Here is a 16,523-nt window from a genome sequence, read left to right as displayed (position 1 = left end):
TCAATCTGACATGTTGCACAGATGCACTTTTATTAAGAAAATTCCCTTTTTGTGGCCCCACTTGGGTCCCAGAGGCCCAGCCCAGAGGGCAACATGGTACCACAGCGCAGTGCAGGAGCAGTGCCCAGCAATGGGTGTCTCTTCTCCACTGCAGACCGTGTGCTGGTTCCTGCTCCCAGGGGTGCGTGTCTGATCCTCACCCCAGGGGCTGGCTGCGGGTCAGGAGCTGCACCTGAGGCATATGGAATGGGTTGGAGGGCCCCTTCCAAGGTCTGCACATGCACTGGGCAGCTGGGCACTCAGTGTGGAGCTCTTATGGGTCTAGGAGATACTCAAGAGTGTCATCTGAATCCAGAGAGGAGCTGAAAGATGAGAGCAGAGGTACCGTCTGAGGTTTCCCCTTCTCCTCTCCTGCTCTCAGAATAACTTGCTGGACAAGGCATGAAATCTTTCCAGGAGCCCAACGGCAAGGCAAGCGGTTGTGCAGGAGAACTGCACAGCCCCAGCGAGGAGCCGATGGGTTAACACAGCACCCATGGTGCTTGAGTCACCCCAGGCTTGGGGGACAGCCCAGCATAGAGCAGCCTTCAGATAAAACAAAGTACCTTCTGCCTAGCTGGGCTGCAGATAAAAGATCCCATGGCATTTCTTGTGAAGCCTGGAGGAGACTGCCAGTGCTGAAGCTGAACTCTCTCTGCCAACAAACAAAACTGTCTTTAAACTCTGAGGCTGTGTGTGAGCTATTGTTGGGGACATAATGGCTTCTTTGTTTCCCTGCACAGTCATTGCTCTGCAAACATGCCACTGGTCTCTTTTAAAAGTAGTTCGGTGTAAATCAAGTTCTAGAACCTGGAAAGACATTTCATCCATTTACCTTTTACTGCCCTCAGTTGACATTTGTTTACAGAACAGCACATATAGTAGATTTACATCTTGGTTTGAGCTGCTTTACTTGGAGATGGAAGACTTTAGCACTCAGACTGAGACTCACAAATACAGGGCTTGGATAGCAAATATATATCTCCTGATTTAAATAACAGGAGGGTGAAGTGAGGTGGAGGGGGCAGTGCTTACTATTCTCCTCCTTCTGAGAAGAGTTTTGCTTTGGCTGGCCTGGCCTTTTTCCTCTAGTTAGCTCAGTGCTGGCATACTCACTGCTCCCTAATCCTGCTGCTGCTGCAAGGCAGCGAGTGCTGCTCTGACTGCTGGAGTTTGTTCTACTTTGGGCTGTTGAAGATCCATGGAGGATGGGGCTGATGAATCCACTCTTCAGCCGCAATGCCGGGGATTGGCTTGTCTGTGAGGATGGCAGATGCTTCAGTAAGGTAAAGGGCATCTTGGCTTTTATGCAAGCACAGTGGTCGTGGTGAAAACCTAAAGCTGCACTACACAGGGAAGTTGGTCCCTGAAGGCAATATGATGAATTTAGGTCTTTTTTTGCTGGAACAATCCTGTAATGGGAAAGGTCAAAGAGTAGCTATTCAAGCTGTGTTTCATGAACTGCCAGTCCCAATATGATGGCAGTGACTCTTCATCTCCTCAGTAGCTCTCGACTCATACTGGTGTATGTCTGGAATACGCTCACTGGAGAGCTCCTTGGTGTCGTGGTGCTTGCTCACAGATGAACTGTAACCCTGTGCACCCCAAGAGCATCTCTGTGCAGGACTGGGAAACAGGGAGACATGAGCACTGGCCATCACCCTCTGAAACTGGCAGGTTGATTGGAAAGGTGCTCTGGCCAAGGGCCCTGGACAGGAGGGTGTGCTGTGCTCACCCTGCGGTGTGCCAAACAGCTTTGGCCAAGGTTGCTCGCTAGTGACTAAGATGTGTTTTGCACTGGTCATTGACAACCTTCTGGACAGATACTCCTTCATAGACAGATTATTTAAAAGCAGATTATATGAAGTTAAACCTCTGAATTTTTCCTCTGTGAGGATGATATGAGTCATGACTAACATCAACTATGTTCTGCTCCTTGGATTTCCCTTCTCACTGCTGCTTTTTTGGTGTATGAGGTTACCTACCTGCTATAAGACAGGTTCTTACTCAAGTGATAGTTTGGGTCCTTTTCATTGCTGGTACTGACTGTAACACTTCAGAGCTCTTATCAAAAGGCTTCCAGGAGTCCCTAGGGTGCTCAGTGAAGTAGATCACTGCAAACAGGATGGCAATAATAGGTAAAGGGGAAGCTGGTAAAAGCTTTGGAGTTGTTAGAATGGTTGTTCTGCACAGAGATAGCAGGGGCATAAAGAAATGGCACCAGCAGTGCCCACAGAAAAGGTCTTCATATGATTCTGAGTGAGGAAATTTGGGAGACCACCTCTGTGAGAGGTTCAGGGGAGGAGGAGCTGCTCACTGCCCACAGCTCAGAACTCATGGAAACCTGATAAAAAGCAAGGGCTGTAAAGATAGGAAGAATTCATATATCCAGCCTCACCACATGGCTGTGAAGTAAGGAGGAAGAGGTCGACACAAAGGGCTGCTCACCTGCCTGCCTTCAGAGTGTGGGCAGGATGCGGTCCTTGACTCCATCACATTACAAAGGAGGTGAAGGGGCTGCCAGCGTGCATTGGAGGGGAAATCCAGTAAAAAGTCTCTGATTGCTATTGCTGACTTGATTTGGGAATTAGGTAAAATCCAATCTGACATTGGCCCCTGTCCTCCTAAGCAGAGCAGTAACTTAAATGCCTGCTGAGCATCTAAAATCCTCATTCACAAAGAGCAATTGGTTGTCCTGTCGCCACTGAAAGGTAATGGTACAGGATATCTTGAACATCCCCTCCCCTCTTGACATTCTATTTCCCTTCAAAGCAGAACATCACTCTGATGTAACTGTTAAGGCCAGAACTGGGCTCACACTTTCCCTGCCAACTCCTTCCCAAACTGCCCTGCCATGGGCAGAGCTGTCATCTGCCGGGGGCAGGGGGGAAACAGTGGATATGAAAGAAGGTAGAAGAAAACACTGCTCTTGTGCCTGATCATCTGCTCCCTACTTCCCATGTCCCCCAGAAGCAGCAAAGCTGATGATCCTTTTTCTTCCCACAGGAAGATGAAGCAGCGCTATGTGGTGACCGGAGTGCTGACTGCAGCCCTGTTGGGGCTCATCTTGTTCCTGGTTCTCTTCTTCGGGCTGCGCACTCGCTTGGAGGACACACACATTTATCAGAGGGCGGCTGTGGCTACAGATGCGGGGCAGTGCTCAATCATTGGAAGGTGCCTGCTGACTGTGCCATGACTCTTGTTATCTCTGACAGCTTTTCTGCAAGACAAAACTGTTGTTTCCTTGATATCCAGGTGCAAGCCTGGTAGTTGCCCAGCACAAATGATCTCTAACCTCACTGTAGAAAGAGGAGGCCATAAAAAACCCGAGTTTTTAGCATGCCTGACCAATGTTCCTGCAGTTGCTCAAAGACAACATAGCAGGCAAAGATTCCCTAGATGCATGAACAAGGGAAATGAGAGATGCTTTTCAAGCTCCTTTTAAAAACCATTTATTAAGCTGTTTCCCAGTTGTAGATGCAAGTGCTGTAGATTTCAGGCTCCTCAGAGAGTTGTCATTTCTCATGTCTAATGAATGTGTCTGAGATGTCTGTCCCCAAGTGTACTTTGACACATCTTGGTGTTTTCAAGGTAGTTTGGATGTGTGTCTAATGAGGGCTGATGTGGTCTGCCTCTAGATTGTTAGGATCTACTCTCTGAGGTGACAGGAGCTCAAAACTTCTGTTCCTGAGGAACATATAGACTGAGTGTGCACATATATACATTACAGAATCTGTTATAGCTGCTCCGATGAGATAGCTCCACTGCTGACAGGTAGCTGAGACACTGTAACATGTCACCATATGATGCCTTCTCTTCTGCTGCACAGGGACATCCTTCAGCAAGGAGGATCAGCAGTGGATGCTGCGATTGCAGCTCTGCTTTGTGTAGGACTCATGAATGCTCACAGCATGGGCATTGGAGGGGGCCTCTTCTTTACCATCTACAGCAGCACAGGTAAGGGACAAGGCCATACACATCTGGGACAGTTTGAGAACTATTTATCTAAAGCAGGTGATTTATCCTACCTGAGCAAAGATAAGAGACTGACTCCCACAGCTTCTGGGGGAACAGGCTGTCCTCAAAATAATTGCCAAAAAACAGGCTCACATTGATCAGACTTCTTCATCCGAGACCACACCTGTGTGTTGAGTCCAGAGCTAAACATCATCTTCCTTGCTCTGTCATTAAAGGAAAAGTGGAAATCATTAATGCAAGAGAGGTGGCTCCAAAAAGAGCATCGAAGGACATGTTTGGGAACAACACACAGCTCTCTCTGAAAGGTATGGCAAGGGCGGTTTCGTTGGTTAGGTGGGACCGCATAGCTCCAACATTACCTGTTACTGAAATGTCTGAATTAAGAATTTCTTTTGGTTAGGTTCTTGCATATCTACAGGATTTCTCAACTAGAAATGTCCTCTGCTTTACACAATTTGCAAGCACAGACTGTGCCCTCTCACTGTAAATTGTTCTCTTCTGAAGGACTGGAAGCTGCAGGCAGCTATGATAGCTTCCATGTTCTGAGCAGCTTTTCTCCAGTACAGAGCCAACTGAGGGGAAATGACGCAAAAACCTGAGTTACCAGCAAGAGGACAGATGTGTTTCAACAGTCCAGAATATGTATGCAGAAATGTGAGGCCAAATAATTCTATTAGTATTGTATGCATAAGCTGAGCTGGTCATAGTACACATAATCCCTGCCTAAAAACAGGTCTGACAGAGAAGCCTGCTCTAGCTCCTAGTCCACTAATCACTTTCTTTTCTTGCTGTGGAAGACTAATACATGCTTTATCTGCTCCAGGAGGACTGTCCATTGCTGTTCCAGGAGAAATACGTGGGTATGAACTAGCTCACAAACGTCATGGCAAACTGGCATGGAAAGACCTGTTTCTACCCAGTATCAAGTTGGCAAGAGAAGGATTCCCTCTTGGGAAAGGACTTGCAGCAGCCATCAAATCAAGAGAGGAGTCAATTGAAAGCAATCCCTCACTGTGGTAGGTAGAGCAGCCTCGCTGTGGCAGGTAAAGCAGTTGCTGTTGTGTGCAGAGAAATTTGGGGTGACTGCATCCTAGCTGAGGAGCCTCTGTGCTTGTGTAACAGGAGTGTGCCTCCCCTCCAGTGACCATACTCACTGTACCTGCTGGTACACCTGAGAGTGCTAAATCATGTGGCAAATATTAGGAATGTTCAGTCCTGACCTTTAAAGGGAAATAAATTCTGCTCTCAAAGTTCATTTGTCTGAGTAAAGGTGGAATTAGAGTACATGCTGGGATAAATCTGTCAGATGGCAATGTATTTTCTGAATCCCCAGCTTTTCCTCCTGCTCTGGGTGCACTAAGCTAATCTGACCCGCATTGGGGGCAATTGCAGAGTCCCCTTGAATATCTCATTTGCTGTCAGGCAGTGGGAATTTGGGTCATCTCTTACTCTGTGGTCAGCCTCCCTCAAGCAATGCCTCTGACCATCCACTCTGGGCAATAGCTATGAACATGAAGGGCTTTAAATGCTCTTCTACTTCCTCTTACAGTCAAACCCTTGGTGTCTGTGCCTCACTGGAGATCATGTTTAATCCTCTCTTTCCCTCAAAATCTCTGCCAGCTGCAGGTGGGTTTCCAATCCAATTGGGATGTACAGCCCGGGCCTGTCTCCTGTACTTCCATCTGGCAGGTCCATGGCAGCACATTCATGATCTGTGATGAGGGAGCTAGAGAGGAAACTATCTACCTCGAAGTGCTCGGACAAAGAGGAATTAAATGCATTCTCCTGGACTCGCTGGAAGCTGTGAGCCTCATAGCTTCATAGTCTGTGCTCTGAACTGAACTGCTTGAGGTCCAGGACAATGGCCCCTCCTGGGCATCTTGAGGCAGTTGTTGCCCTTTGGGCAGGTAGGGAGAGCAGCCTGCCTTGGTGAAAAAGATTGACAGTTCCTCCTGAAGGCTTCACTGAGCAAACTCTGAGCCATGTGGAGTCCTAGGTCAGAAACCACTGTTCACTTTTATGTCCCAGACCAAGATATCAGGACCCCTGGGGCTCAGGCAGTTTCTCTTCTCCTCAAGAAGCCTCTAGCATGAACACTCAAATATTGTGTCAGCTGGTACAGGTACACAGAGTTTTGAACTTGTCTCTCAGATCTGATCTTGTCAATCTCGTTTCTCTGTTAGTGAAGTGTTCTGCAGAGGAGGGAAAATTCTGCATGAGGGCGATATCGTCAAGATGCCTAAACTAGCCAACACATACGAGACTATAGCCAGTGAAGGAGCAGATGCGTTTTACACAGGAAGCCTGGCGAAACAGATCATTGATGACATCCGCAGTGTAGGTGAGAAACAGGACATCTGTCCAAAACAGCGTGAGTGACCTGCCTGCTGCGCCTCGGCATCCACGAGGAGCCGGTGACCTGCAGAAGCCTTGGAAGCGGGTCCAGCCTGCTGCCTGAAATGCCGCCTCTGAGATCTGTGTCAACAGGACACCCAAGAGAAGCCATTAGCGCTTTAATGAATGAAACTCAGAAATGGATAGTAAATACTGTGCATTTCTGTCTAGCAAGTCTCTGTGTTTCTGGATAGAGCTGAGCAGATACACGCTGTTTACAGAGCCTGAATCCCACAGGTTTCTGCCTAGAACAATAACATACCTGATCCTGTAAACACTGAGCCTGTTTAATCTCTCGGTGCCACTAGATGGGGGTAGTATCCTGTCCTGACTAGCTAGCACTGGCTAGCTTCGGTCAGCCTCCTGTGTCTAAGTCATTTACTGGCTCGGTTTATTTATTACTTTATTTTTATTTTACTGTCTTCCCCTTTCTGATAAGAAAGACAATGGAACATACAAATTATTCTGTTTGTGGGGTAGCACAAAGCATCTGCACCCAAAAGCTGCATCCTCCTCCTGTAAGCAGGACTCTTAAGGATGTTTTGTTACCTGACATTGCTGGTGACCTTTGTAAAAAAGATGGATCACCAGATTTCTGGCTGCCGTAAATCAGCTCAATTTCAAGCTTAGGCTATCTGAGCCCCAGCGGGATCTATCAAGGAATAAATTAATCTCCGGTGCACCCATTTTTGCTCTGTTTACCTCGCAACTTTTAGGATTTGTCTGTGTTTGCTCCGGTCTTTGCTGTGATGCATGGTGATGGACTATTGCTTCTTCTGCCCACTGGAGATCATACAAACCCACATCTATAGTTTCCTCCTCTTTTTCCAGGGGGCATTGTCACTTTGGATGACCTGCGGGACTACAACGCAACAGTGATCGAAGACCCCATACAGCTCACGCTTGGGGAGTTTACCCTCTACACACCTAGTGCCCCCCTGAGCGGCCCAGTGCTCGCCCTCATTTTAAACATCCTGAAAGGTGAGAGTGCCCTGACTGGTGCCTGATGAGCAGCAGGAGCTGGCAGAGCTGTGAAGACACCACCTTGTTTGTTGTGGGAGCTGGGGCTCCCTTGAGAGCGCTCCAGCAGGGGAGAAGTCTGAGACCCCAGGAGGGATCAGAGATGCAGAAACATTCTTCTTCTGCTGCAGACTTAGGGGTGTTACCTTCCTACTTGAAATACAAGTGTGAGAGGAAAAATATGCTCCCAACTGGGGCTCTTCCCTGGTACTTGCATGGGTGGAAACTAATTTGTACTTGAGGCTTCTTTAGAAACCCTGCTGATGACTCCCACAGTGCTCAAAACTCCTGTCCATGTGGAGACTGTACAGTCCAGAGACTGCATCTCTATAGAAACTGGGTTTCAATATTACACCATTTGACACAGGTTGATTAGCAGTCCATTGACCGTGTACTTTCCTTTGTGTTCACAATTGTTTGTCTTCTGTTGCCAGGATATAATTTCTCTGCTGACAGCGTCAAAACCACGGAGGAGAAAGGTTTGACTTACCACCGCATTGTGGAGGCATTTCGCTTTGCCTACGCCAAGAGGACTTTACTGGGAGATCCAAAATTTGTCAACAATACAGAGGTACCTGGCAAAAGCCTTTTCTTTTTGCAACACCAAGGTTGAATGGAACATAGCTTAAAGTTTTCGGGTGACTAAACTTTGTCAGGGATGGTCTGTGCCACCTGCTATTGACAGGCACTGAAGTATCTCTGATCAAAATGTGAAGTCCTGTGTGACTCATGATTGAGCTGTGAGGGATATAAATGGAGGAAACCTTCTTACTGTAATGAAAAGCAGAATCCTCAATTCGCCAGAAGTGCTTGAGTATATTTAGGGCTAACCCTCCTTGTGTTCATAGTGTTTGAAGCCTTATTTATTAGGTGACATTTCCAGCATCCTTGTAGCTCTCTAGCCACAGTCCTACCTATAGTAAATAGACTTAAGATGGGAAGGGGTGAGGCAGAAATCCTCCTTTTCCCAACTTTGCACTTTGTGCTTTTACTTCTGTGACTCTGCAAAAGCAGCAGGATCGAAGCCTGGCTTGGCTTGACGGACACAAATTTGCAGCTTACAAAGCAATGATCAGAGCTTGCCTTGGCCATGTCCTCTCAGCCCCATCCCTTTCCTCTCATCCCTGAAGCAGGTGTAACACTGCTTGCCTGCACCTTACAGCAGTGTTGAGGACAGCTTCCCATAGATGTACAGTAATGGATGCTGATTAACTTCCCACACAAAGAGGTGCACTGTAACAGCTGCTTCTGTGACTGCTTACAACGCTCTTTGGTACAGTGTCCATCTCTCAAGAAGGATAAAAGCCCCTACTGGAAAGCAATAGCCTCCCTGCTGGGATTTGCCACTCTTCCATGGTCTGAAGTATTGGATATCAGCCTCATAGCTACATGCCTCTTAGACTTAATCTGATGAGTAACTGCATTGGATTTCTCTGACAGGCAATCGAGAACATGACGTCGGAGTTCTTTGCGGATAGTCTCCGGGGGAAAATCACAAACATCTCCCATCCAGTTGACTACTATGAGCCAGTATATTACACTGGAGATAATGCCGGTACATCCCACCTCTCCATTGTGGCTGATGATGGCAGTGCTGTGTCCGCCACCAGCACCATCAACCAATAGTATGAGCTCAGACATTACTTCCATGTGGGCCTTTGCCATCTTCCTAGTGGTGGTTCTGTGGTTGGTATAAAACGTCCCTGAACTGTCACCTCTCTGGCGGGGTAGCGATGGGTAGCACCGATGATGGGCACTTCTGCTGAGCTTGCAGGTCAGTTCTTAACACTGAGGCCTGTGTGGCTGGGTCAGAGGACAAAATGTGTCCCCTCTCACATTGGGTTCACCCACCAAGAAAACATTCACTGCATCTGGATCGTCTCATAAGCACTGGTATCGCTGCCAGCTCTGATTTCCCAGGCATCTGGAAGGAATTTGAGCTAATACAGCTGGCCTGGAAGTGCAGTGTTTGACTTCAAGTGCTGTCAGGAAGAGCCGTGTTCTGTATGTATGGCCTGAAGCTGGGGGGTGAAGGTTCTTTTTTGTCCATAGAAAATGGCTCCAGCTTGACACATCTAAGCAAAACCCCATTTGTTCCCGATGTGCCTGCCTTTGAGCTGTGCTGCCTCTGAATGGAGCGCAGGGCTGCCCAGCTGGGAGGGGAATTGTTTGTACTTCACTGTTGTGCTGTTTCTCTCCTTGGGGTCTTTGCAGGGGAGTTGCAGAGCAGGGCTCTGGGCTTCCTTTCCTCTTCATCTATGTGTGTATTCATGGTATAAACTACTTCCTTCCCCTAAGGGGTGACAGAATGTCCTTTACAACAGGAGGGAGGGGAGATTTACTCCAATCAAATCCCAGGTTTCACACTGCAGTAATTTGCATGAACCTCTTCCTGGATTTGCTCTAGTCTTGACATGTCTGCATCAACTTGTTTTGTCTAGCTTTGGCTCTGATGTGCGATCCAATGTGAGTGGAATCATATTTAATGATGAGATGGATGACTTCAGCTCGCCTTACATAATCAATGGATTCGGGATCCCTCCTTCTCCAGCAAATTTCATAGAACCAGGTAGCTGTAAACTACCTTCCTGGCTCAGACTTTTGGCTGTGTCTTGCATGCTAATGCTGTGGTGTCTGCAAGGTGGGCTGCAGCACATCTACGATCAGGCACAGATCTGAGGCTTTTTCCAGGGGACAGGGATAGTGGGATTCCCAAGGGGTGACCAAGAGCTTAGTCAGGAAGGTGGATACGGAGGCTCTGGGTTCAGACACGGAGCAGAAGCTGGTAGTTTGCAATCTGCAGGTAGAAAGCTGAACCTCTGTTGCATCTGTGTCCCCAACAGGTAAACAGCCAATGTCTTCTATGTGCCCCTCCATCTTGGTGGATAAAACAAAGAAGGTCAGGATGGTGGTTGGTGCTTCTGGAGGAACAAAAATAACCACAGCAACAGCACTGGTATGTCATGATGTGGGCAAACTGGGGACAAGGCCGAGGCAAAACAAGGTGGGAGAGAGGAAGTGTTGGGGGTAAGGGGCTCTGCCTGTGATGTGACCATGGCTGTGGCTCCCTGCTGTGGGCCGGGGGCCTGAGAGGTTCTTGCCTGGACTTCTTGAGGGCCACATCTCCAATGCCAACTCCTGCCAGAGCTACAAAGGGTCTCTTACTAAATTACTTCCTTCAGTGATTCCAGATCTTTTCCTTTCGCAAGTTGTTCTTACCACTTGTGGTGATTTGTGACCTGTTTAGCTTTGACTTCTGTTCTCTGGATCTCCATTAACTAGTCTCTTTGTCTAGTTTAGAGCCATTCCTGTCCACCATCCTCAGCTTTGGATGAAAGTCACACAGAGAGGCTAAATAAGAACTTAGGTGAGGTGCAGCATCAGGGTCTCTGTTGAACTGCTGTGGCAGCCGCTCAAGTGCCCAGACAGACCAGAAGTGACTGCAGGAGAAAGCTGCCTCCTGTGCCAGCACACATGGCAGGTCGGAGCACTGGGCTGGATGTTGCTTTCTGGCTGAGGCAGAGGAGGAATCTCCATAAAAACCGCTACAAGCAGTTTTCTAAGCCCTTGATCCTGAGGCTCTTTTCACTTGCCAGCAGCTCCAACCTGCAATTTAAGCATGTAAAGATGGGCCGAACTTAAGGAAACCAGTTGCGCAGTAGCAGGAAGGTGTAGCTATGTGTTTGCTGAGGTAACTGCTGTGCATCTAAGCCAGTGCTAGCTTAGTCACAGTGGCATAAATCTAGCCACAATAGTTTGAGGAGCTGATCCTTTCATTAGGTTAATTTTAGTAACTCAAGGTTTCCTTGTGTGGGAATCCTCAGTATACACAAGATGACTTGTTGCAGTGGTGTTTGCTTTGGCAAGAGAGGGACTGGTGAAAGCAGCAGGAATGAGGAATTACTGCTTTTACGTGCTCTGGTGAACGTCCTTCTGATATCTCTGCTTATTTTGCTACAAGGGTCAGGCCTCTTTGAAGGCAAGTAACTAACGTTAAGGCATTTTGCTTCTCATAGGCGATCATGAATTCCATCTGGTTTGGTTATGATGTGAAGAAAGCAGTGGAAGAGCCCAGAATTCACGATCAGCTGTTTCCCAATGTCACGGAGCTCGAGCAGCAAATAGAGGAGGTTTGTCTAGCTGGAGTCTGGGGTGCGCGTGAATTTCTTGTATGATGCTGGGTTCCTATTGTCGTGAAGGCATGCACCTCTGGAAAATCACGAAGCTTTGCCAAATATTCCTAGGTGAGCAGTATTAAAGCTGGCACAGGTCAAGTACTGGGTCACAGTGAGCTGTTCAAAGTGTACCTTTAGTCTCAGTCACATGGATTTAAGGCCTAGCGTGTTCAAGCACGACCTACATCTGAAACTGATGTTCTGTATCTCCTTGCAATGTTTGGCTCAAAGGACTTAGAAAATAGCAAACCCCATCAGAGCCTGAACCATCCAGCAGCCTAAATCCAGTGACTCTCAGAAAACCCTTGACCTATTGTGCAATCTCCTGATGGATCCCAAAGTGCCGACACAGAGCTAGAGAGGGAGGATGCGCAGAGGAACCTGAGAACAGACTTGAAAATGTTTTCAGAGCGAAGGCCTCTGTGCTGTTAGTCTGAGAGCTGATGGCAGGATCTGCCTCGCTCTGCCTACTGCTCGTGTGAGCCGGCAGCTTCAGTCACCCTGAGGACTGAGACACGTGTGGTCTTTGTACATATCTCAACCCATCTCTCTATATTAGCAAAAACTGCATAAGGCAGTTTTCATCAAACTATACAGAAGATCCTCCTTTAATAAGTTTCTTGTTAAAATAACAGCTGAGATACCTGCCTGCACCAGGGAGGATGCTCTGCACTCTACAAGTCCTGTGTTTTCCCCAGTACTCAAACTTGATCCATCAGTTCTGGTGGCTCGTATACGAATATCTGAGGCAGAATGCTCTATGACCAGGAATAGTATCAAAAGCCCACACTGAGTGACACAAATGCAACATCTTCTCAATTCCACCTCTTCAAAAGCAGGACAGCCCAGAAAGCAAAGAGAAGAGGAGGAACAGCGTGTAGTTTTAGGAGACCTACCTAAAGCAGGCACTGAATGGTTGGGTAGTCATGGAGGATGCAGGTTGCAGACTACAGCATGTGTGCAGTTTCTCTGTCCTTATTCACTTCTGCATTCCAGGCTGTAGAAGAACAGCTACAGAAGAGAAAACACAATACCACACGGGTGAGCGGCGGTGCGGTCGTGCAGGCCATTCTCAGAACCGAAGACGGATGGGCTGCAGCCTCCGATTCCCGGAAAGGCGGCTTCCCTGCAGGCTACTGACGTGGCTCAGCTCCTTTTTTCAGTGTCTAGTGAGACACTGAGGTGTGTTTGGGGGGAAGATCCTTTAGGTCTGCAACTCAGGGACTTCTCACAGGAAAGAGAACAAATTTACTTGTGGTTCTGTTGACAGAGCTGGGACAGTTTTCTACAGCCATGACCGAAGTGCCTCATGCCACAGCAGTCTGCTACGACAGGCGCGTCTCCCAGGACGTGCAGTACTTACTTGAAGAGTCTGTTCTGCCTTGAAGAGTTTGTTCCCTGCCTCCTCTCCATCCTGTGAAGACAGATTGGGTACCCAGAGTTTCCGAAAAGGTCCAGCTCACCCAAGCTGCAGGAAGTGTTTCTCTTGCACAACGTCAGCTATAAGGAATGTCCCTGTCATGCTAGAGATGAGATTTGTTTCTTGTTGAGTAGATGGGGGTTGCAGGACTCTGGGTTTTCAAAGCTACAAACAAATAGATCTGTGCCGTGACAGCAAGCCCAGCTCTAGCCTGGGGTAAGTCTTCACAAACTCATCACTCTTTCTTTTGACAGAAGATGTTTCTGATTTTCACTTCACTTGGTTATTGGAGGTGAGTGGGTAAATGGGCAAATGGCTTCAAACTTTTTTATATTTCTGTTGAGAAGGTCTAAAGGGAAGATGCTACCTGTAAAACTCTGAGCACAACTAAAATAAATAAATATGGAGTCACAGATTTTTCTTGCCTGCACCGTTGCTACTGAAAAGTAGGACTATGTGAGTCTGCGTGAAAGAAGCTCTCCTGAGATTTTTCTTTCTCCACTCCTTTGATGAAGCTGTGATTGAAAATAAGTTACATAGCTAAAACAAGCTTGTTTTTCTCTAGTTTTCTTTTTACTGCATCATACTGCAGGCCCGAAATACCAGAGCTGAGGAGGTGAAACCTCTAAAAAAGGGCATGCTGCAGATACTCCTTTAAAGGTAAGTTACCATTAATCAGACCGTTAATGACCTCTTAGAAATCAATATCTGATATGGAACAGCTGTGAGTGACTGTACCTGTGTGTGAGAGGGTTTTTGTGTTCAGCTGCCAGCATGAACTAATACATCCCACTAGATAGACTTAGCGTAAGATGTTTCAGGATGTTGTCAGGCTCTAGGGGTGTTTATGAAGTCCTTGAATCACAACTAACAGTAACTGAACTCATCCATTTGGCTTATTGAAACTTCCTGTCAGTTTATAAGAACCTTAAAATAGAGAATGTGTTGAAGAGAAAGTGAAAGGCTGAACTTTAAGGCATTGGGCAACTTCTTTGCTTTGTTTCTGGAAGTGAGGAGAGTCTAGTTTCAAAGAATAAAGTGCTAGCTCATCAAAGGGTCACAACTTAACATACGTATTTGCTTATATAATTCCCACTGAATGAGGAGCTTTTACCAAAAGTTGCCTGGGATGTGCTCTGTGCTTCTCTTTCCTGACGTGTTAGGTGCAGCTAAGGCGGTGGTTGTAAATAACCTGGAGTCCTTGTGTTTCTTTAAAGAATGAGATTGGTTTGGGGCCAAACTTGTATCTTTTTATTGCTGAGCTGAGCCTCTGACTTTTCTACTTCTTGTACTTCCATGACAGACGTCACTGGGTGGTACGCTGCTGTTTAAATCCAGTTTGCAGGGCATTTGAGGGAGCTTTGATACAAGTTTGTGCATGGAGCAGCATCAGCTGCTATTTGTTAGAAATACCTCGCCCTTTGGACTTAGGACTAGCTGAGCTCTTCCTTGGCCAAAATTATTGCATAGCAAAATGAACTTTAGTGCAATCTCAGAGTCACTATAGTGAGCCTGAACTACAGTAGCAAAAGCTTGTGTTACGAAAACCAAAGGGCAACTGTTTTCTGGGAAATGCTTGTTGGACAAACACGCTTTCTGAAACAAGTTTGAGTGCTGCTGGGCTACTTCTAGCAGTTTGTGGTACAGCCGTCTCGCATTCCTGAATTTCTTCTAGCTGGTCAGAAAACTCCCCTATTATTTATAACCTATGTTACAAAACTTCCCTTATGGAAAGGTCAGATTTTTGCTATGGCTAAAAACACTTCTGTTGAAAACTGTGCCTATAAATGCATTTGCATCCTTGACTCTCTGCATAAATGGATGTTTGTTTGCTTGTATCGGCAGTATCACCACAAATGACTAATTTGTTAAAACTAAACTGGGCTAAGGCTTGCACTTGGTACTTTTTTTTTTAAGAAAAATTTTGGCTACTTCTGCATGCTGTAATTATCTACATCTCATTTGGACTTATCTGTACACAGGCTATGTACCTCTGCCACCTGCTTTGGGGCAGGTTCCACTGCTGGCGATGCACTGGGGCTGTCTGTGCATTGACAGGCAAATGTCACACGTCGGTTCATGCTGCTGCTGCCTGACAGAATGCAGGGAATGGAGAGCAGGACACGTGGGTTTAGAGAACAAACTCCCAGACAGGTTTAAAACCACTTTATTAAAAATATAATTTAAAAGACTTCATTAGAAAATAGAGCAGCCTCTGTACAGTGGTGATTTAAAAGTTCATGTAAGTTGACTAAGTACAAAAGTACTAAGTACAAAATAATGCTTTCCTCTTGGCATAAGCGTGAATGGGGAGAGACCAAACTCGAGGCTTGTGACCCAAGCAAATTTCAGCAGCAGTGAGGAGGTGGCAGGGCAAGAGCAGAGGTGCTAAGGGAGGTACAATCCCTCAGCTTCACCTGATGTTTTGCTGGTGCGGCCTCCAGGACTGGAAGTCTCTGCTGCTGTGAAAGGTCTGCGCTCTCGTTCCTTTCTGTCTGGCAAATTAAAGCTGTGATGGGTTTTAAAACTGCTTAATTGGCTCAGTTTCGGTGTTAGTAGCAAAGCAGTTAAATTGCATTGAGTGCTGGCGTACAGATAACATTCCCATGCCTTGGCGGTGGGAAGCACCTGTGATACTGCTGCGCTGGAAAGGTGATAGGCTGGATTACTGCAGTGTGCTTTCCCTAAGGTATGTCGGAAGTGAAGGTAACTGGAGGCTCGGTTACCTGGCGAGTAGGTTTGTTTTCTGCTGGTGGAACGTGATGGAGCGTGGGCCAGGGCACTGCTGAGCGCTGCCCTGAACCCCGATGGGGAAGCAAGAAGCACCTGGTTCAGCAGCGAACCGCTGTCTCCCGCCAGTGCCGTTCTCAGTTGCTTTTGTGAACCCCAAGCACAGGCGAGCTAGAAATAACTAGAGCTCTTGCTAAAGCCTCCATTGGGTCTAGTTAGTCTGTCTGGTCCTGAAATGTGAGCCACAGATGGTGTCTGCTGCCCGTAAGTGCTTCCCCTGTGACAACTCTGAAGCTGGGCTGTTATTTCTGACACTAGAACCAACGCAGCCAGGAACTGGTAGCTGAGGTAAGAGAGTTAATGGAAGTAGAAAACTTCAGCGAATTATATAGATTAAATATGGCTACCGAGAAAACCCAATGTAACCCTTTCCAAATTAACATAAATACTGCACGCCCTCAAACTTTAGGCCTATTCCCTTTCCCAATTCACATTCAGCAACACTGTAATGCTGACGGTGCTGTGCGCTTCTATGGCTTGAGTGAGCAGCTCTGATGGAGAAATCAGTAGTTTTTCCTGAACTAGGGGACTTAGCATGAATTCCACTAGAACAAGGAAGGAGGGGACAGTGCACAGAGCTGGCTATATACGTAAGTAACTTGTCTTCCAGATGCATGATTAAGTACTTGCGGTTATGATCTGGTAACTTAGGAATACTTTTTTGCATTAAGCTCTGATACAGCTGTGGTCATACTGTGGTCCTTAGT

The 16,523-nt window shown here is 47.0% G+C and overlaps 1 protein-coding gene across 1 annotated transcript; it reads left to right on the top strand.

Moving 5' to 3' along the window:
- Positions 1–1,263: 1,263 nt before the first annotated feature.
- GGT1 (gamma-glutamyltransferase 1) lies at positions 1,264–12,746 on the top strand (the record flags this gene model as incomplete). Its single annotated transcript, XM_080355600.1, has 13 exons — positions 1,264–1,325; positions 3,046–3,213; positions 3,869–3,996; positions 4,233–4,322; positions 4,841–5,033; positions 6,201–6,358; positions 7,243–7,392; positions 7,866–8,002; positions 8,872–9,056; positions 9,873–10,000; positions 10,275–10,387; positions 11,448–11,561; positions 12,603–12,746. The coding sequence occupies exons 1-13, from the start codon at positions 1,279–1,281 to the stop codon at positions 12,744–12,746; spliced, it is 1,755 nt and encodes a 584-aa protein (XP_080211726.1). The 5' UTR covers positions 1,264–1,278.
- Positions 12,747–16,523: the final 3,777 nt, after the last annotated feature.

Source organism: Nesoenas mayeri (genome assembly GCF_963082525.1).
Source record: "Nesoenas mayeri genome assembly, chromosome: 17".
In the NCBI taxonomy this organism is placed as follows: domain Eukaryota; kingdom Metazoa; phylum Chordata; class Aves; order Columbiformes; family Columbidae; genus Nesoenas; species Nesoenas mayeri.
The sequence above is the reverse complement of the archived record's forward strand: the minus strand, read 5'-3'. Positions and strand labels throughout refer to the sequence as shown.